The sequence below is a fragment of the Antechinus flavipes genome, chromosome 2 (genome assembly GCF_016432865.1).
Source record: "Antechinus flavipes isolate AdamAnt ecotype Samford, QLD, Australia chromosome 2, AdamAnt_v2, whole genome shotgun sequence".
NCBI classification, from domain to species: domain Eukaryota; kingdom Metazoa; phylum Chordata; class Mammalia; order Dasyuromorphia; family Dasyuridae; genus Antechinus; species Antechinus flavipes.
Window position 1 is genome coordinate 378,237,640 of NC_067399.1, and position 23,158 is coordinate 378,260,797.

At 32.4% G+C, this 23,158-nt stretch overlaps 1 protein-coding gene across 3 annotated transcripts in view; it reads right to left on the minus strand.

Annotated features, from left to right (window-relative positions):
• Positions 1–23,158, minus strand: part of CCNK (cyclin K) — a 35,408-nt gene that overhangs the window by 8,003 nt on the left and 4,247 nt on the right. Inside the window, exons 1-10 of one of the 3 annotated variants that reach the window (XM_051978406.1) lie at positions 20,153–20,170; positions 19,284–19,533; positions 18,735–18,816; positions 17,500–17,631; positions 10,286–10,391; positions 8,669–8,726; positions 7,716–7,885; positions 7,038–7,312; positions 3,399–3,432; positions 1,770–1,841 (exon numbers count right to left, since the gene is read on the minus strand). In XM_051978406.1, coding sequence (XP_051834366.1) covers positions 1,770–1,841; positions 3,399–3,432; positions 7,038–7,312; positions 7,716–7,885; positions 8,669–8,726; positions 10,286–10,391; positions 17,500–17,631; positions 18,735–18,816; positions 19,284–19,480 — 1,126 coding nt within the window. In that variant the 5' untranslated portion in view covers positions 19,481–19,533; positions 20,153–20,170. Of the gene's footprint in view, positions 1–1,769; positions 1,842–3,398; positions 3,433–7,037; positions 7,313–7,715; positions 7,886–8,668; positions 8,727–10,285; positions 10,392–17,499; positions 17,632–18,734; positions 18,817–19,283; positions 19,534–20,152; positions 20,171–23,158 lie in introns of those variants that run through there. The other 2 variants (XM_051978405.1, XM_051978407.1) reach the window with 2 other exon arrangements.

Sequence of the window (23,158 nt, forward strand, 5' to 3'; positions counted from 1 at the left end):
TTTTGTTCAGTTTGGCCACAGTTTGGCTAATCTGAGCTTGATGTTGGAAGCATTTCTTTAACAACAGGAGCTATTAAAAAGTGCAAAAGGCTTTTTCCTAGGGAGGTAGTGGATTTCCCCTTCACCAGAGGTCTTCAAAACTGAGATTAAATGACTATTTGCTAAATATATTGTAAAAAAGATCCTGGAATACCAGTATGGATTTATTAGATTACTGGTTATATTTCTTTTAACTAGGAGATTTCTTATTTCTATCGTTTATCAAATGAAGTTTCCAATAGTTCTATTGTTTATCAAATGAAGTTTCCAAAAGTGTTTACACCCTGGCTTTACAATAGACCTCTTACAAATAACTGTTTAAAGGTTGAGAGATCATTTGTTAGAGGTCCCAGAAAGGACATTCCTATATTAGATGGAGATTAGTCTACATGCCACTTTGAGATCACACTCTGCTCTTAAAGTTCTAACAGTCTGTTCCTTTATAGTTCCTGCTTTAGTCTTCATACTGTGAAGATTCTTCCTTTGTACATTCTATTCTCTACCTAAACAGAAGGAGGGAGAGTGCATTCTTAACTATTCAAGGCTCAGCTGAGGTATCAAGTTCTCCATTAAGTTCTTTTTGATTATTCTAGCACATAACATGTTCTTTTCTTTAAACTCCATTAGCTCTTATAATTCACATCACACAAACTTGATTGCGTGATCTTCCTACTTAAAGCAGTAGTAACTTTAGGGAACAGACTATGTTTTAATGCAAAGTTAAATACATAGCAAATGAACAACTCAAACTTTGTTCTTGATTGTGGGGATTTTTAAAAAAAAAATCACAAAAGTTAAGTTTATATTTAATCATGGGAATTTACAAGTAAATTTTAAAAAGTGATTCTGCCTCCAAGAAGCTATGATAAGCTCTACTGGGAAAAACTAGAAATAGCATGGATATTAGATATCTGACATAATAAATTTTAATATATGCTATATGCAAATAGACACTGGACAAATGCACAAATTTTACAAAACAGAAGATGGAAATAGTGTGCCAATGAAAAATTAGTTTTCTCAGACATGCACAGGTCAATGGTGGCAATATGATTCATGTTCAACAATAATGACTCCTACTATTTAAAAAACTAAATAGATTTCCGTCCCAAGTTAAACATTGCATCTAATAGTCACCTCAAAACAAAGAGGTTTCCCTAGCATATCTTCCCCTTTATTTTACTGACAATAAAGAAATCTAAAAATTATTGCTACCTCCTAGTGATTTAGAAGAATGAGTCAAGAGTTCCATAAGGATTTCTCTGTAATATCTACTTTAATATTTACTTCATTATTGTTTGAAATTTCAAAGTGGAAAAATCTGAGGAGTAAATTGGCAGTGAAGCCTTGTGTTCTACATAGTTTCTAGACAAGCCTATCCATAAAAACTAAAAGATGATTCTAACTTGTAACTTCATCTGTGGGCTGATTTTCATTACAATTGTCCTTGAAAAGAATTTTTATGAAATAGTAACTACTATCCCTTTCCTTTTTCAGATCCACAATGATACAAAGGTTCATAAATTTAAACTGGAGGTGACCTTAAAGGCCATAGGAGCTTAGAGAGATTAAGTGACTTTGCCCAGGATAACACAAGTAGTGAGAAGTGGGATTTGAATTCAGGTCTTTTGATTACAAATCCAATACAGTAACTACTCTTTCCAAATCTTTCTTAACAAAATAAAGAAAAAACCTGGCTGCCAATCAGCTAATCTCAGAGGAAAACTTACCTGGAGGTGGATGTACAGGTAGTATTGGTGGGTGTGTGGTCTCAATTTTGGGGATTTTAGATGGTGGTGGTTCTAAAAAGAAAAACTGCATTAAAAAGCCACCCATACTTCTTCACGAGAATAAAAAAGTTTTTTTTTTTTTTTTTAAATAATGATCTGGGCTTTTAGGAAAAATAACTGAAAAGCAATCATATGGCTTGCAAGGAAACTTTAGAAAGGATCTATTTAAACCATTACACATTTATATTTAAAAGGACAAATTGTTAAAAAAATTTTCCAATTTTTCTCCAACCATTATTTTCTAATTTTAGTTGAGATGGGGGAAAAATTAATAAACCTACTTTAAAAAATCTTTTCAAATAATTTTTGGGCCTTAAAAAACACCTCAAAAAGTTCACTTACAAAGCAACCTCAATTCTTTAATACATAGCTGAGACTAAAGGAAGCAAATAAAGCCCTATTCAGTCAAAAGAAATTTCAAAGTCCTCTTCACTAAAGCTAATACATTTCTGTTCAAAGGAGAGATCCTCCTCAAAATTCTCACTCAAAATCAATTTAGTCTTATTTTTGCCACAGTGCATTCAACAATATTTTATTTTCAAGTCAAAACATATCAGAACAATGTACAGGGAGGGATGGAGAATGGTACCTGAGAGACAGGCACACTGATAATAGCAAGAAATGATTACTGACAGCAAGGGCAGAGACAGAAAAAGCAGACTCAAGAATTCAAAAAGCACAGTAGTCTAGGACCATTTAGCATGAGGGAGAATAATTATTTATGCTTTAACTGCTCCAAGGTTATCAGTGTAAATATAACAGTTATTATATCCTTCTTTAGGAATGCTAAAAAGCATATTATTTATTTTACAAAGATTTTCATTCAATATATCAAAAAAATGAATAATCTTGAAATTCAAAAGGGTATAGATTTCTCAAATTTTTATAGATGGAGCATTTCATTCTGTGACAATATGGAACAGATAAGGAATAAATTATTCTATTTGGAATACTTTCTCAGTCTTCCCATAACTTTAGAGGTTTCTCTATGAACTCTTAATAAACAATTTCACATCCTAAGGAAATTGTAGAACTAAAAATCGGATGAAAGAGCCTAATAAAAAACCTGGCTTATTACAAAGCTCATTGTGAGAGGAGAATTGCTATATAATTTCTTTAAGCACTATTCCTATTTAGCTAGTATCCTAATTTACCCTATCTCTGAGATTTAGCTGGTTCGCCTTCTGTACTCTGAAGTTCTTATCTTTCATTAGTTCATGAAATGGTATGACTAAGACTAGAGAAGAACACTGAGTTACCTCACACACAAAAAGTTTGGGTACAAAAATAATATTTAAACATTTTTAATGTGACTTTTATTAGCTAATTTATTACTAAGTACACATTTATCCTGTCCCCCATTACAGAACCCTGGTGCTTTTCTTATTATATATCTTCACTAGTAGAATGCAACCTCAAGAAGAAATAACTTCAGGCCCTGGAATTCAAAGTTTAGGGCTACTACTGTCCTGGAAAGAAAAAATGTGTTCTAAAAGAAGCAATATCTTTATGAAATAGACATTTTGGTTAAAGCAAAATTAAAACATTAAAACATTTAAATGAGATTACCTGCTGTCTTGTTGTCTTCCTTTGGAGAAACAACCTAATAAAATAAAGTTTTTAAATGTTAACTAAGAACCTGATTTATGTATGGGGGAAAAAGGATTATTTAACTGTTCCTTGCAAGGTAGTATAGATAATAGTTCCTTGCAAGATCTTATAGATAAGATCTTAGATACATTTTCCCCTTTCCTTCCCCCCCTCCCCCCCACCCCCACCCTCGCAAGCTAGTCTATTAGAAAAAACCTATTGTGATTTATCTAAGACTAACATCTGACTGATGATGAATTCCTGAGAGAACTGTGTTCTATCTTATTTTATTCTTCCATCTCAATTTAGATATTAGACCAAATTTACTACTGCTTTCTTCTAAGAAGAAAATTTTGGCCAATTCTCACCCAATATACTCACCTATGTGATATTCAATGATAGTTTATTTCACTTGTGATTATTTTAGAAGTTACATTAAAGAAATTTAATATTTTAAGTCTCAAATTAAACAGATTTCTGCATTGGAAGGTATATACTACTACCATTTAAAAAAAATAAGTATGATGAATTAAGTGTCAGAAAATCTGATAAGAACTTCTGAAGACAAGCAAATATAATGGAAAAAGCACTAAGCTTGGAATTAGGAGACTTGGGTTTAAATTTTAGCTCTGAACAAATCATTTAATTTCTCTGAGCTTCACTTTTCTCATCTGTAAAACAGGAGAAAAGGATTACTTAAACTAGCCACAAAAATGTGAAATTTTTGAGTTGTCAATTTCTCTAGTTTTATAAATTCACTAAATCTGATCATACGTACATCACCTATACAGTAGAAACACGATGAGTACCATCTGTGAAATTTTTTTTCCCTCCTTCCCTGTATTATAACCTCTAAAAGGATTGGTGTTGGAACATTTTAATCTCTAAAATAGCCATGAAAAACAGTTGTCATATTATATTTTTTTCCCAAAATCTTAATGGGAAACTAAAAACCACAAGAATATGAGCCTGATTTCAAAGAAGATCTGATTTCTCTGGGGAAAGATGAAGGACAAAGGATAAGGAATCCTGAAAATAATGTCAAACTCCTGACATGTTGGTTAGTTTTGGTGAGCTGCTTTTTTCCTCTCTTAATTTTTTTGTTATAAGGAACAGTCTTTGGAAGTGTCTGGGAGAAAAGAGGAGATACAATGGGAAATGCAGACATAAAAATAAGATATTAGTAAATATGTCTCATCAGACATGCTGATTTTGGGGTAGTTATTTTCAGAATGGAAAACTGAAGGGGGCAAGACCTGATTTTAAGTGATCTAATCTCCCAGAGTCTATTACCACACAGAAAATTATGGGACTGGACTATATCAAAACTAGAATCCCTTCCAACTTTTATAATTTAATATGATTTATGATTTAATATTAATTTATGATTAAATTATGAAAATTTATTTTTTACTTCAACAATCTTATTGTTATTATTACTATGACTTATTATCAATCTTACACATAAGAATGTTTCAGCAAAAGCCAGATAACCAGTTGTGATGAATGTTAAGTAGATACTATTGAACTTTTGATTAGATGAGACAGCCTCTGGGGTCTCTTCTAACTATGAAATTCTGTGAAACATCTGACAGATCTTCATTTATATTGTCCTTGAACATCCTGATCCTAATGAAAAACATACTACTGTATCAAACAGTCTCCTTTAACTTTTCAAATTTCTTAAACTGAGCCAGTCTACCATACAATGCTTTTCTAGTTCTAGTTCCTAGAACTACAGAGAAATGAAAGCTCTTAAAAATATTTTAAGATAGTAATCAAAATCTCAAAAGTACTTATTAAGAACATAATATTCTAGACATATTATGACAAATACAAAAAATAATGTCATGCAGCTTACTTTCTTTGACCTGGATATTATGTTTCTATTCATGTGTACTATGATTGCTTGATATTTTTATCCACCTCTTCACACTTTCACTCCAAAGGTCAACTAACAATACTTGGCGTACCAAGTTTCCTTCTCTTAGTAATTTTTGTTTTCCGTGAAATAAAAAATTCATGACTTTTCATTTATCCTTGTTAAATTTCATGAGCTGTGCCAAATATTAAAGGATGGATAACTAATGTACAATTCATATGCTTCACTAGTTATCTTCAAAACATGAAGAGAATGTGGGGAAAAAGGTCTACTGCATATTAGGTGAGGACTTACAAAAAATAACCAAAAAGTCAAATAGAATGGGTAGGCATGAATAAATTGCAAACCGGATCAATGAAAGGATTATCTATAATAAAATCCATATAAAAATGGAGAAAATTTCATTTTATTTTATCCTATAATTTTTGGCCTACATGGCTTTTTGTCCAGTTTCATGTTATTTGATTTAATCACTTAATTGATTAAAATTAAATTTGAGGAGGTTAAATGGTACAGTGTATAGTGCACTGGGCTCAAGAATCAGGAAGTCTTAAATTCAAATCCAGCTTCAAGACACTTAATATCTGTGTAACCCTGGATCATTTAGTATATTTGCCTCAGTTTCCTCAATTGTAAAATGGGGATAACAATATCTACATCCTAGGAATGTTGTGAGAATATGATGAAATAATGTTTTTAAAATGCTTAGCACAGTTCCTGGCACATCGTAAAGTATTATTCTTATTCTTTTCCTTCCCCACCTTCAATAAATGTTTGAAGTATATAAGATATTATCCTAAGCATTACAGAAGAAACAAAAATGGTAATTATCATAAAAAGAGAAAAATTAAGTTTCTTTATAGTAATGAGGTGGCTAATAAGATCCTTTCCATTTTTCACATTCCTTGGGGCTATGAAAAAGTTTTCCTTTTTTGAATGAAGTTGAAGTCCTTAGTAACACAATACCTGTTGAACAGGAACAAAGATATTACTTGAGAGTAGAGAATTTCTTTTTGAATAATATAGAGTGCTCTGTCATGTGGTAAATTTGATAGCATTATTCAAACAGACTTCGTTTAAAGCATTCAATTACATTTTTTCCTTTTTATCCTCAAGATCACTATAAGTGACTGTTAAATAGCTTGCTGGAATACAAATATAAAATATTATATAGCTTAAATTTGCTCCCCCAATCTGGAAATTCTCAAAAGAGATGGATGAATTAATAGGAATGGCTTATTCTTATGTTAATTTTTATCAATCATATCTTTCGTAAATGCTCATCTTGGTTTTTTCTCCCTTCTGGATTTCTTAAGAGTAATGACAATGGTTTTTCACTTACATCAGTCAATACCCTAACAAAGGAGTCTATCTGAGTCTGGAAACCTGAGTGAATTTTAAATGGTGAGACACTCTTACATGGAAGGAACCCTGGCTCTAGAATTTGGGTTCCAGTCCTGCCTCTCTCACTATGTGTGTGACCCTGGGTAAGTTACCTCACCTTTCTGTCCTTCAATTTATGCATCTATAAAATGAGTGGGATGGACTAAATAGCTTTTAAGATTCCTAATAATTCTATGTTAGTCTACGATCCTAATAACTACTCACCCATTTAGTCTCTAAATTAACATTTAAGACGATGATTTTAAGACTGTTACCACCATTTTAAGTATCCATTAAAAATTAAAATAGCAACAAAGAAGATTTTGGGGTAATATGAAAGCAGAAGAACTTACCACTGATCGTTTAACCTGCCTAGGAGGGCTAGGCTGAGGAGATGGTTTCTTTGATTGTTGTGCTTGCTGTTGCTGCTGCTGCTGCTGTACTGTCTGCTGGGACTCTTTCTGTTGTGGCTGTGACTGTTCAGAACTTTGAGATTGCTGTGACTGTTGTACTGAGGGCACTTGAGGTGTTGACTGAAGAGATGGTGGTTGCTGCAACTGATGAGGAGTATGATGAGGCATCTGCTGTTTCCCTTGGGAATAGAGATCCAGGATCTGATGGCAAATGTCTAAATAAAATGAAAATATAAGTTCATCTTAAACTGATATTTCAAATATAAAAAAAATCTATACCATTTCCTCTTCATGTGCCTTTTAAAACTATGGATTTCATTTTTTTCTCAACTCCATATATCCCTGTCCATGAACAGAGAGAGAAAGAACCTTTCTGTTTCTCATCTGGAAAATGAGGAAATTGAGTTAAAAATTAAAGTTGTCTTCCAGTCCTAATATCTAGTTCTAGCTTCCTCTGAAGTTCATAGACATATGTGTGTGTGCTGTGTGTGTGTGTATTTCAGAGACAGAAAGAAATGAGATGAAAATAAGGCTGACATTCAACTTAAGCCTTTTAAAAAGGCAGATTTTGTCAAGTTTGATTGAGACTACTAATAAATATGGCCAAGTTTACAGTACCTTCTAGTACATCAACAGGTACATCTTGAACAAACTGTTCCCACCATCTCCTGTACATTGGTTTTGATGTCCACTCCTGTATTTCAAATTTGCATAAACGACCTGCCAAGTACATGACTGCTACTGCTATGATCTCAGGTTCCCATTGTAGTGATAATGTAGTACACAAGCTAGAATAAAGAAATAGAACTATTTTAAATGCATTTAGTCACATAACTATATCCAAAGTCTATAGGAAGTAATAAAACTTGTATAACCACTTACGAGGTAATTATATTCATTTAGGTTTTTTAAAAAACATTTTTATATTATTTTTATCAATTGTTTTTACATTGCATTCATTTCCAAATATAGCCCTGATCCATCACCCACCCAATGAATAAGTTCTTGAATAAAAAGTAAAAAAAGAAAAAAAGTCATTCTCCCAAACCAAGCAAAACATGAACTATGTCTGATAGCATATGCAATAATACAGAAACGAGTCTTCCATCACTACTGAAGAAGTAGAATCCATGTTGTCTTGGTAAAGTAATTTAAAATCAAGATAAGTAAAATGCACAAATCATAGAAAGTGAGATGAGGAAAAAACAACTCTTGATTTTAGAGTTGCCCTTTAGCTTCCCAAGTTTTGCCAATATACTTCTTCCAGGATTTATAATAAAATCGAGCTGACATTTTAAAAAATGTTATTTAACCTTTCATAGTTCTAAAATAGGAATTTTCAACCTATCTGTTATTATGGACCGCCTGGTTTCCTGGAAGCCAAATTAACAACCCTTGTTCTAAAATCACTATCAAGAATGATCTTTCTGAAAGGCACTCTTAATGTAAATGAACTGGTAAGAGTTCTTAAATATGCAGTTCTAAATGACATGAATTATTCAAACCAATTATTAAATTCTTATAACACTATATATCATATGTATCATTTTTATATATTGGTAAAAATTTACCTGTCATTTACAAATGTCCATGCCATTTGAACCAATTTTTGAATTTTGTTTTTATCACCTAAGAAAAGGAATAAATTAACAAAAATATGGGTTAAAAACTCTTAAGAGATCAGTGAATGTCTTAACAAAAGTGAAATATTGTTCAGATAGAGAATACAAATACACAGAAAGCAAAAAATCCCTACCAGATAGGCAAAGGATAATTAAAAATGGAAATAATACCAATTCCTATTTATATTTTCATCTTTTCCTCCCACCATACTGATTAAAACAAACAAACAAACTTGAAGATTAATGTACTTATGTAATATAATTATCACAGAATATATTTTCTCATTTTCCTGCCATTTCAAAAATCTCAAATGAATTTTATAAAAGAAATAAAGAGCCCTTTGCAAATTTAAGGTACTATCAGGAAATTTATGCAGCATGTCATATTTGGAGACAGGCAGATAATTTATCTCTAGCATTATCATCAAACAAAAATAAATTTCATTTATATGATATAGCAGAAAGGGCAGGAGACTTCCAATTATCTTATTTTTAATATGGGGGTAATACCATCTCTCTCCTCTAGTTACCTGATGAAATTATCTACCTAAAGCACAGGTCTCATGATTACTCCTCAGAAAATTTCAGTGGTTCCCTATCAAAATCAAATATAAAATGTTCCATTTTTATGACCATTTCACAATCTGAGTCTCTCTACCTTTCCAGTCTTCTAACATTCTACTCTCCTCCAAATTTTCTATGATCTAGCAGCATTCTACCATCTACTGATTCTGCTTTTTTTTTTTTTTAAATTGAGTATACCCCATGCTTGAGATGCTCTACTATTTGTCTCTGTCTTGTTTTCCTTGATGCCTTCAAGTCTCAGCTCACATCCCATCTTTTCTGAGAAGTTTTTTTTGAGCCCCTTCAATGGTAGTGCCTTCCATCTAAAACTACTTCTAAATTATCTTATGTCTTTCATGTACATGATTGTTTTGCATATCATTTGCCCAACTAGAAAGTAAGTTTGTTGAGGGCAGGGACTGTTTTTGCCTGCCTTTGCTTATCCAGGACCGTCCAGTGCCTATATGTAGTACCTAAATATTTATTGATTTGAATAGACTATATTACTTAAAGATTATTTTGAAGAAAATCCTTTGTAAACTTTCAAATAGAATATAAGCAGCAGCATTGCATGGCGAATAGAGAATTGGCCTCCAAGTTAAAAAGACCTGGATTCAAGTTCCATCCCTGACAAATAGTGACTGAGTTACCCTAGGAAAGTCATTTGATCTCTCACCCCACCAGTCAACTTTCTAAAACAATATGGAGGATTCCCACACTAATAAAGTCACAAGTACATTAAAAAAAAAAAAAAAAAAAAAAAAAAAGATACCCACTTCATAGGACTGTTGTGAGGAAAAAACCATGAACTGCAGAGTGCTATCTAATGTGATCTATTCCTTTACAGAACACAGTATTTCATACATATTAGTCCATTTTATCGTTACAACCCAAATTACCACCTCTATTTTACAAAAAAGAAAATGAAGTCTAGAAAGGGAAATCACTTGTCCAGTTGTTCAGGTAGTGACAGAGCTGAGAATATAACACTGACTCTTTTACCTTTGAGTTGTTTGGCATATTTGAGGAGAAATTGGTAAGGATGTTCTACTTGCAAATCAAACTTTATGGTCTGTAATAAAATTCTCTCCAGAACCATAACTTCTTCCTAAGACAAAAAAATAAAAAAGGTGATGCTCTTTACAATCACAATTCAATACAGCTTGAAAATTAAGCTCTCTGGTATAATTAAGCTCCAGGTACATTTTAGCAATTTATTTATTTCTAGTTATGCTTTTGACACCTGAATTAGGTGTAATTTATGTGCCTCTTCAAGAACTGGATAGGGAAAAACAAATACTGGATAAATTAGCTTATATACTGGGCTAGAAAATTAAATAACTACAATTTTGAACAGGCCTTTCTTTCTAATCAGAACTGTATCCTCTGCAATTGAAACTGTTTAGTAATGAAGACAATGTGAAAACATCTGGCCACAAACATAAAAAACATTTAAATATAAACAGTGAGAATAGAATGGCATGGTTGAATTTGGAGTCCCAGGAAATGGGCTTCAATCTAATTTCTGCCATTCACTATCTGAATGATTTTGGGCAAGTCATTTTACCTCCCTAATCCTCACTTTCACATCTATAGAATGAAGCATTGGATTAGATGACCTAACCTCTAAAGTCTTTTAATGCTTTAAATTTATGATCCTGTTAACATTTATATCAATTTCATAGTTTACTTTTGCATTTGATCCAAATACCCATGCTCTAGCCATTGACAACTCATTTTCCTTTCAACTCTCTCTCTTGGATCACACAAAGGAAATTTTTAAATTATTATTATTATTGCATTCCAAGGGGCCTAAGATGCTCTTAACTTAACACCTTGAAGGAGAAAGAGAGGAATATCCAGAAGACATATATAGCAGCAGCAACATCATAATTTGATAATAGATACTACTATTGAGCACCAGCCCTGAAGTCAGGAGGATCTGAGTTCAAATCCGACTTCAGACACTTAACACTTCCTAGCTGTTTGACCTTGGGTAAGTCACTTAACCCCAATGCCTCAGGGGAAAAAAAAAAAAAAAAGATACCATTAATTGGGAAGTATGCACTTTGGTCTGAAAATTATTTTGACTGGCTTTGGGTAATGTCCAATTTTATCAGTTATTTAACTTGCAAATTCTTCAAGAAAAGGAATATTTCGTGTAATATATATGTTAACATAAAGACCTCACTAGACGTCATAGAACTTAATTGAGTAGATCTATATGTAATTTAACTACAGACACATCAAGGGGATACTGCCATCAAGTAATTTTACCTATAAAGTCAGCACATGGGGAAGGATAGTGCTAAAGTAAGGCTGCTGTGTCTGTATATACATGCATGTATACTACAGTAAAGTATTGTAACTGATGAAAAAATTAATCTCTTTTAAGATTGCTATAAATGATGTTATATAAAAACATATTTCTATGATATATTTTTAAATAAGTAAAGACCATATATTACATAAGACAAAGCATTCATTAGAGTGGATATTATATCATGTTTTGTTTCTAATTTCATTTTACTTTATAGAAATGACCTGTTGGAATTATTATTAACAGTAATGAAAAACGAGGTTGTATTCTGATGGAAGTGGATCTCTTCGATAAAGAGAGCTAATTCAGTTTCAATTGATCAAAGATGGGCAGAAGCAGCTATACCCAAAGAAAGAACACTGGGAAATAAATATAAACTGCTTGCATTTTTGTTTTTCTTCTCGGATTATTTATACCTTCTGAATTCAATTCTCCCTGTGCAAAAGAAAACTGTTCGGTTCTGCACACATATATTGTATCCAGGATATACTGTAACCTATTCAACATGTAAAGGAGTGCTTGCCATCTGGGGGAGGGGGTGGAGGAAGGGGAAAAATCGGAACAGAAGTGAATGCAAGGGATAATAATACTGTAAAAAATTACCCTGGCATGAGTTCCATCAATAAAAAGTTATTAAAAAAAACCAGTAATGAAAAACTAAGGGTTTGAGATAATGAACAGTCAATAAGAAAATATTTCTTGAGCACTCATTTTATATATACATATATATAATATACATACATACACACATATACACATATATATGTAAATGAGAAAGATTTTTGAGATACCTTAAATAATAACATAAATGCCATTATTACTAGGTATATGAAATCACTAATTTAACACAGATTACATCTGTAAGCTAAGTTACACTATGGATTCTATTTTTTTCATACATCATTAATAGGTAAAAGGAAATGCATTTTAGATTGATATTTTTATTTAATTTTCAAAGAGTAAGCCCCATATTTCAGGTTTCCACTTAAAGCTAAAAAAAAAAAAATTTTTTAACTTCAAAAATATTTTAAAAGTATAAAAGTATTATGTTAAGATTTTATTTTATTGCTTTGTAACCACTAGTTTCCAGTGGTTTCAAAACTCCTCTACATTTAGAAACTGCCTCCTATTACTAAGTGTTCTGATCTTACTAAGTCTATCCTCAGCCACCTGCAAACTAGATAGAATTACAAGATGATAGTGTCTGACTTTTTATATTATGAATGTTAGCAGGTGTAATGTTTTGCCTCTAAATGGCAAAGTATCCAGTGTTCTACAACTAAAATAGTCACTGTCCTGATACAATTGTATACTCAAATTATGATCCTTCATCCAAAAATGGATCCAAATTTTAAAGTTGACTATTTCTGTTTATTACTAACTTAAGAGTAAGAAACTTAGTTACCTTTAATTACTTTCAAAGTATATATAAAAACTCACTGCTAACTACAAAAGGTACTATTATGTTTTCTAATGTCCTCATAATTCAAAGCATTTAAACTGGAATTTAAAAAACCCATTTCTATTTTTATAAGCGTTTATTTTTTTCTCTTCTCCCCAACCATGGGAGCGATTAAAAGCAACAACTGAAAACCCTAATTAATGTTCATACTCCAGTAAAACATATTCTAGCATTGATCATGTCCCAAAATGCAAGCATCTTATTTTGTATTTTAAGTCTTGATGGAAGTAGGTAGAACACTTTTTCATCAGTTCATTGGATTTGTAGTTTATCATTACACTGATCAAGAGTTCTAAAAATTTTCTGATCTATAATGTTGCTGTCATTGTTCTTGTTTTACATCATTTCATAAAGATCTTTCCAATTTCTCTGAAACTGTCCATTTTATTGTCTTATGTTATAACTTTCTTTTATGTTAATATACCATAATTTGTTTAGCCATTTCCTCAAAGAGAAGCAGTTTCTTAGTTTTCAGTGTGGTGCTACTCCGAAAAGAGCTGCTATAAATATTTATGTATCTATAAAGACTTTTTCTTTGATCTCTTTGGAGTGCGTCCTAGTTTCCTATGTTTTAAATCAAATCCAAAATGCTTAGTGAGGCATTAATAGTAGTGAGAACATTATACTGTCATTTCATTAATGAAAAATAGTAGGCAGAGAGGTGAGGTCGATTCACCTGATGTCATAAAGGTAAAAACTCTAGATGAGACCCTTAAAAATGGATACTTACAAATGTCTCACCTCTTAGTAATACCTTAGTAATGTCAAACTTAGCAACCCCACAGGGTAGATTAAAATATAATTGAGAAATATTTAACAAAGTAAAAATAACAATAATATAAGAGATAATGTTAATTTGTAATTCTAAGTCAATATGACAACAACAGGGAGTGCCTCAGGCCAGAATAAAGTCTTATCATATGATTATATTTAAAGTAGAAGTACTCCATGTCAATCTTGGTAACAGAAGAACTGCCTTATCTGATTATCTGAGGCTACTTGATTATCTTTTAGGAGAATCACCTTTTGTCAGCAGTTTGTTAGCCAATAGCAAAGTTATGGCTCAACTGCAATTTCTGAAAATCACCTCTGGGTAATGAAAGGACCCAAGATATTCAACTCTACATTTCTTGTTTCTGTCTCCAGAAGCAGCAGTGAATTCTGCCTCAATATATTGATATACTGGTATAAGAATTTTTCTAGTTTGCCTCTATTGCCACCATTTGTGAGAAACACCCCTGTTAGAGCATGAAGACTTTAGCTTGACATAAAACTTTTAGCTCCAAAGATTAACTGGTTAGAGATGATGATCAGTTGGTTATTGAATTTGATTCAGCTTTCACTATCTTTATTTACTTAAAATGAGCATGTCAAATAACTAGGCATAATTATAATCACAATTAATGGTTAGCCTGCAAATTCCAGTTATATCCCTAACGTTTACTATGTTTCTGATTTTAACTGATAATCTTCCCCTTCAGCTGCTCTTTGATGTATATATCTCTACCTTCCTTTTTACCTCTTGTAAAATTCCATTGTATATGTGTTGTTTATGTAACTATATAAAGTTGCTGAAACTGAGGCTCAAGGCCCATTATTTTTTTTATGCTGTATTCTCTGCCCCAAGTATATATATAATAAACCAATTATTAAAATGTTTCCGTGTAATGACAAGTACTATTGGCAGCAGCAGCTACCAACAAATCTTTGGATCTTTTTTACGTCAAACTGACAATCACTTTAAAGGACAGATAGGTTGGGTCAAGATTGAATTTTCCAATTCAATGTACAGGCCATGTACAGGGTAAAATTTATATAGGATGATTTCTGGGTAGGAAAAACTGACTAGTAAAGTTGCTATTCCTTCTAGAAAATTTGCAGACAAAAGGTAGTATTCTGTGTCCTTGTCTGTTTATCTCTCTCTTGTTCCTGAATAATCAATAAGACAAATTGTTAAAATTCTGGAATGCATCAATTTCTCTGTTGAATATGGCACTGTGATTCAAGAACTGAAAACAAGGGCTGGGCAGAGAAATTCTGAAGTCTTTCCTATTCTCTCAATCCTTTTTCTCTGTGAATACCTGGGCTAGAACTAGGAATTTTCCAAGTCCTGTAAATTTTCACCTAATAAGGTGAGTAAATTAGGCAAGAGATTTATATGATTGTCATTTATCAGTACTGACAGTCTTGACTACTGGTTAGTCTTGATCTGGTCTGACAGTTCTCAATCAGAAGGAAAGATCCCTGTTATTAATGAGATAAATCTCAATTCTGCCTTGAGTAGTCAGTAATCGTTATGGGATCTCTCAGTTTAAGTGATTAAATTTCTAGTGTTTAGCAATTATCTGTAGATTCAGAAGAAAAGTTATTCCTAATTATCTCAAATCAGAAAACAAATAAAAAATTTAAAAATTGTTCCTTACCACTTTCTTTTCCTTCTACAAATGAATTTTAAAAATTAAAAATTAGTTGTAAAAACCTGCAGCAAAAGGCCTTTAAGTTAATTCTTTAGAATATGCAAGTAAGGCCAGATCTGGTAGATCAGTGGAACAGAATAGACATACAATAGACAACAGTAAATGATTATAGTAATTAACTTAAGTGTTTCACAAATGAAAAGACTTAAGTTTTGGGATAAGAATTCACTATCTGGTAAAAATTGTTGGGAAAACTGGAAAAAAGTCTGGGAAAAATTGGGCATAAATCAACATTTTATACCATTTACCAAAATATGGTCAAAATGGATGCATAACTTAGATATAAAGGGAAATTTTATAAGAAAATTAGAGTATGGAACATGCTATCAGACTTATAGACAGAAGACTTTATCAAAAAATAAGAGAGCACTATGTGATATAAAGTGGAATAATTCTGAATACATTAAATCAAAAGGATTTTGTACAAATAAAACCAATACAGCCATGACTAGAAGAAAAGCAGAAAATTGGCAAAGGACAGGAGAAGTTTATAGACAGTTTCTTAGATAAAAGTTTCTTAACTCAAAAATATAGAGAAGTCTATCAAATTTTTAAGAATATGAGCCATCCCTAATTGATAAAATGGTCAAATGAAATTAAGAGGAAATTTTTCAACCAAAAATTAAAACTATATAGTCATATGATAAAATCTCTAAATCATTATTGATCAGAGAAATGCAAATTAAAACAGATTTGAGATTATCACCTCATCTATCAGACTGGCTAAAATGACAGAAGGGGAAAATGACAAATGTTGAAGATGTGAAAAAAAAAATTGGAACATTAATACATTGGTGGTAGAGTTACGAACTGATCTAACCATTTTGGAGAACAATCTGGAATTATGCCCAGTGAGTAATAAAATTGTACCCAGCAATACTACAAGTATTATAGACAGGAGAAGAATTTATCAATAAATAAGAGAGAGCGCACTATGTAATATAAAGTGGAGTAATTCTGAATACATTAAATCAAAAAGGTTTTGTACAAATAAAACCAATTATTACATAAAAACAAATAAAACCAAAGGAAAAGAATCCCTATGTTCTAACATATTTATTGCAGCTCTCTTTGTGGTGGCAAAGAACTGGAATTTGAGGGGATGTCCATCAATTGGGGAACAGCTAAACAAGTTTTGGTATGTAATTGTGATGGAATACTTCTGTGCCATAGGAAATTATGAGCTGATTTTAAAAAACATGAAAAGACTTGCATGAAGTAATGAAGAGTGAAATGTTAGCAGAACAAGAAAATGCTGTATATAGTAATAACAATATTATTCAAAGGACAACTATGACAAAGCAAATTATTTTGAATAATATATTCAAGTCAACCTAAAAAGGAAGATCCGGTGTAGCCACCTCCAGTGAACTTTTTTGTAAAAGCATACTTATATTTGTTTAAGTATATATAGGAGAGACAGAGAAATGGTGCCTTATAGGGGTGAGAAGGAGGAAGAGAAACAGTTTGGAACTTAAAATGTAACAACAAAAAAAAAAGTGGAAATTTCCTTCAAGATGATTAGTAGGTCTTTCTGTTGCAGACTGAAGATGGTCTCTATTTACACTCTTTGATTACCAAAATCCTCAAAGTCACAGAAGTTTCGATTCTGATCAGGGAAAAGGGTTGAAAGTTGGTTTACTTGATATGGTGCTAATTTGCAAATGAGAAATTCAATGGAATTATGGAAACTACCTAAAATGGGTCCAATACAGACCCAGGAATAGACAGAATTATGATCACCTTAGATAAGGATGACAGACTGAAGAGGATTATCATTAGAAAATCTGGTATTCAGTTAATTTTTTTGATCAAAGTAATTTTAGAAACTATCCCTTGAAGCACTAAAAGGTGCAATAAATGTCAGTGGAAGGATTAATGACACTAACATAATTTTAAATATTGAAAGGTTAAGGAGGAGTAGGAGGGAGGATAAGGAGGGTTGTGTTAACTTTACCTTTGGATCATCTCCAAATTGACCAAACTGTACATCATTTAATAAGCTGCGAGCTGTTTTGATAATATCTTTACATTTTTTAGGAGTTTCTTCCACTTTCCCTGCCAAAAAGAGACAGCATGCTCCTGTCACCTATAGACAAAACACACACATACACACACACACACACACACACACACACACACACACACACCAAAAAACACACAAACAAAAAAAGTGTTAAGACTATTATATCATAATTAACTATGCAAACAAAAGCAAATAGTTTACTCTAGCTCTATCCCTAGAATACCTCTCTTATTCAGAAAACAAAAAAGCAAATAATTGTTCAATATGTTCTTCACATATGGATCAGTCTCAAAAAACTTTTAAATTTTATATGAATTTTATTGGTCTAATCTGTTTAAATAAATGCCAAACATAACTATGAAAATCTTTTTTTTCCTTATACAAAAGGATGGTTTTAAGAAAACTCACTAATTCTTAGCTTTATTAAAAAAATACAATTAAAAATGTATTATTGACACAAAAGAGCTGATTATAAAAGTTCATTTAATATATATATACATATATACATATATATATATATATATATATATTTTTTTTTTTCTTCTGAGGCAATTGGGATTAAGTGATTTGCCCAGGATCACACAGCTATTAAAAGTATTAAAGTGTCTGAGGCTGGTTTTGAACTCGGGTCCTCCTGACTTCAGGGCTGGTGCTCTATTCAATGCACCATCTAGCTACCCCTAACATAATTTTCTTAATTATTTTCTGAGCTTAATAAAAAAAAAATTCAAATGTCCATCTTTGGAAAGGTATAAAATAGTTTTTATATACCTAAAGTAAAATCCAAGTTTCACTTTCATTCTGGCAGTTCCTAACTATAAACAAATAGGCATGAGTAGTTATTTCAAAAACATTCCACCTTAGTCTATGCCCCAAATAAATTAAAATTAAAATGAGGATACTACTAGCTCTGGCTTCTGTTTATACTGTTTAAGGAAGCATTAATAAAAAGCATAATCTTCAACACAAAAAACTTTTTCTGTCCCCAGGCAATATGACCATAATTTACACCACAACATAATAATGATTTGCTAGAGGAAGTAGTGTTAAAATGGCATTAAGAGGTTTTATTCTTACAATTAGGAAAACAAAGTTACAAAGATATCAGAATCATTTATCAGATAAATATTGCGAAAAAACAAATATCAAATTAAAATAACACTTACATATCTTGGGAATTGTTTAAAGGAATGAAACATATAGAAGCGATGAAAATAAATTATTCCAGTTGCCAGGGTATCATAATGTCTGGAGTTCTAATTAAGGCCATTAATGAAGAATCTTTGGAAATCAAGATTTTACTTCAACAGTCAACCTAAGAACAAAGCCTTTCCACAGCCAAAGTTAACAAAGATAGGAGCTATAACTAAATATTAGACTTGTGAATTATAGGCAAACACGTTTCCTTTAGAAATAAATCAACCATGATCTTAAAGCTAGATAATTTCCTTATTTATGTATTCTTTGTGCTCAAAAAGTTAGGGTTATAGATATAACTGATGAACTTGGAGCTTTAAAGGAAAAATCTGCCCCCTCAAATGAATCTAAATACTTTATTGCAATAAAATTTGAAGTAGACTTCAAAGAGATTTTTTTTTTTTAAAACATATCCAAGAAGTCACCATAGAACCTTCTCTACAATTTCTAATTTAGTTCCAAGAGAAATGGGTGTGGAGAAATCTACTCAAACAAAAACTTTTTGGAGAATAGGATACAGTCCTAAACGTGTTCCTACATCAAAGATGAACCTGGCACCCTCTCGGCGGTACCGGGCTTCAGTAGCAGGATCCAGTCCTTCTAACTGTGAAGGTGTATGAGCCAAGTCTTTTTTATCCCAGTACCAGCATGGTTTTGTATGGTCCAGGTTTGCCGAAGTTACTGAAGGGCTGGAATTTTCTTTATTCTCCTTCATTTATTGAAGTAAACTTGTTCTTATTCAAAAAGTTTCCTGAGAAAGTCAGAATCCTGAGGGGGGAAAAAAGTCACAAATATCATTAATTCAATTATTAGTTCTTACACTGTGATATTAGATCCATTTTAGATCTGGAAATAGGAAAAGAACAGCTCTTGATTTCAAAACTACTCAATAAAGCTGAAACTGATAGTAGGCCAGACTGGGGGTAAGAGGAACATGGGAAAAGACAGTAAGGAATGGCCTCAAAACACTTAAGTCATTTTACTTACTTCCATTTGCATGCTTTCACACATTCCTCCCTTGTCCTAATAGGAATGAAAAGGTTTTGAGGAAATTCTAAAATTTTCAAAAAAAAATTTCCCCTACTGAAAGGCTGACAACCAATCCTATTCTAACTTCTGACACTCATTATGGGAAGGAAAAATCAATTAACATATAGAGTTCCAATTCAGATTCCTCAATGATAATTCCTCAATAGCTTAGAAATATTTTAGATTTATATAAGGCTTTTAACTTTTCAAAGTTCTTTAATATTGGATTATTTAATTTTAAAAATATTCCTATAAAGAAGGTAGGACAGATATCCATTAACATTATTTTGCACATAAGGATCAAATTGCACAGAATGATTCTTAAGCCACCTATCTAGTTTGGAACAAGTATACTTACTGATGTCCTGTCTAGTGTTTTCTCCATTACAATATAAAATGTTTTAGTAGAAAACGTCTTGGGTTCTAAGCCAGGAAAAACTAATTCAGACTCAGTCACTAATTAGCTGAATGACAAGATATAAATACCCTGATTCTAAAATTTTACTTCTGTAAAGGATGGGCCATATGATCTCTAAGGTCTCTTCCAATTCTAAAATACTCTAAAGAAAGGAGGGTACCGCCTACATTATTATTATATCACAATCAATTCTTAAGAGACAGAATGTCTTGTTATTGAAAGCTCTACACCTCACTGCATCAATTCCTAAGAGACAGAATTTCTTATTGAAAGCTCCACACCTCACTGCTGTAGCTGCTCTTCTATGACTTCCTACCCATTTTGAACCCTTTTCCTTCTGGGGGAATGAAAAGCACAGCTATAATTCAAAGTTTCATAGTCTAATCTCTCTGATGGAACAAGTTCTTCTTTTGTATGAGCAGAAACCTGGTCAAAAACTAGATATCAAAGTTGGTAAGAATAATGGGGAACCAGGAAAAGAGGGAGATGTTTATCTTGTCATATCTGAGTGTCTCACTTTCTGTTAACTTTCTTTTTCTATCTAGGTTATTATAAAAATATTTCTAAAAACTTAATGTTTTTCCTGAATTTGTCAAAAATCAAAGAAAGCTAAGATTTATAAATCGACCCTGCAGAGATCATTTATATAGTCTAAACTGATTTTATGTCTTTAAAATTTAATTTCTCCAGAATTTTGCTAGTCATATGTACACTTCTGGTACACAAAAGTTCTTTCCCCTAAAATGAGACCAAATAAATTATCAGGCTTAATGTGATATGGCAGCATTCAAAAGCTGCCTTAGTAGGGTCCAAATGTTAGTACTAGATAAAAGTAAAAGTTTTATCAGATATGCAGGTGAGACAGTATCATCCATAGTGTTATGTTCAGTTCAGGGTTGATTTTTAGCAAGAATAATAAACTGGAACATAGAAAGTATCAATAGTGACCAATATGGTGAAAAATCTATAGATCATGCTATATGAATGAATATTTAAAGAAACTGGTATATTCACCCTGAAGAATATATAAAGAGAATATGATAGCTGTTATGTATTATTTAAAGGGCTCTCCCTTGGAAGAGATATTGAACTTTATTCAGTTTGAGTGCTGAAGATAGTAGTAGGAACAGGAGAGCAGACATTATAGAGAAGCAGATATTAAGTATGATTTAAACAAATTTCTTGATAACATATCTAAAAGTAGAAAATACTTCTTTCAAGATGTAGCAGATTCCCTTCCAGGGGTCACAGCAACCTCAATATGAGGAACTGCAGTATGGAAGCCACCTCACCAATAATGCCAGATGCTGCCCTGTGAGGGGCAGGTGATGACTGGGATTATAAGACCTTCAACTTAGTATTTTTTTTGTGAAGTGTTCAGCAAGGATCCTCTTTTCCCTCCACCAGTGCTGGGCCCATTTCAACTGAAGCAGTATATCTTGATTACTTTTGGCTTCTTTGCAGAGGTAGGGGCCCGGATGGAGATCTGGTCATCATTGCTTTATTCTCAAGTAAAGTATATTGGATATCTACCTGTTTTACCTTCCTGACTATCCACCCCAGGCATTCACCGCAGCCTACCCACCTCAGGAACTCTCGGTGCATTGACCTTTCCCCAAGTGGAAGAAGATATCTCTTCTTTCTACTGGCTCCACAACTTGCCAGCAGCATACCATTCTGTCACTTCCCTCTTCTCCCTATACATACTCTGACACTATGGTCCAATTTTCCTCAATGACTGTCATCTTAATAAGCAAACACAAAATTCTTGTTATGCTGAAATTGTTTCCTAATGTTAATGGTTCCATGGGAATAATAACAAGTTTTTAAAACAAGTGTGATGGCGAACTACAAAATAGTTAAATACAAGGTAAGTTTCAGAGGAAAGGAACTAAAAATATTTGGGAAATCTGGAAAGCCTTCACAGAGAAGGTGCTTGGGCTGTGTCTTGAAAGAGGGATTTTATGAGATGGAGATGAGACAAGAGTGTAGGCTGCAGGAACAATTAGTGGATCAGATAATCCTCTGAGGTCCTTTCCAATTCTTGAATTCTGTAATTTTCATGGAGTTATTCGTTTCCATTCTCTGAGATAAAAAAATAAGACTCCTTTTCTTCATTTAATACATCACCACAGACTTACATGTTTTATTCTGAAATATTTCTGAGGACCAATGAAACATTTTTAAAAATGCAAAGAAGAAAACATAAGTTCACAGCAAAGCACCAAATGTAACTAAATTCATTATATATTTTAAAGAAAAATAAGCTGTACCCAATGGAGATTCACGGTTTTACATATAACCCTTTTCTCCTAATTATGATATGTCCAATTTTTCTTGATGTATACTTTAAATTCAGAAAAAAAGTAAAATCAAAATCAAAGATGTGATAACTTCCACTTTATTTTCCCTGTACTTTATACTGAGCTATACACTCTAAAGGGTCTGCTAGGTGGCACAATGGTAAAACACTTATCTTCTTGAGTTCAAATCTGGCCTCAGACTCTGCTAGCTGTATGATGCTGGGCAAGTCACTTAACCCTGATTGCCTCAGTTTTCTCATCTATAAAATGAGTTGGAGAAGGAAATGGTAAAAAAAACCACTCCAGCATCAAACATCACAGATAGTTGGACATGACTGAAATGACTAAATAAAATATACCCTCAAACCTGGTTCAATATAATAACCTCCTAAATGGCATCCTTGCTTTCATACTATCTCATTTAAAAACTAAAAAAAACAAACCTCCTTCCTCTTCTTCTTCTTCTTTTTTTTTTTTTTTTGCTGAGGCATTTGGGGTGAAGTAACTTGCCCTAGGTCACACAGCTAGGAAGAGTTAAGTGTCTGAGACCAGATTTGAACTCAAATCAGGTCCTCCTGACTTCAGGGCTGGTGTTCTATCCATTGCACCACCTAGCTGCCTTTTTCTTCAGAAGTGATTTCAA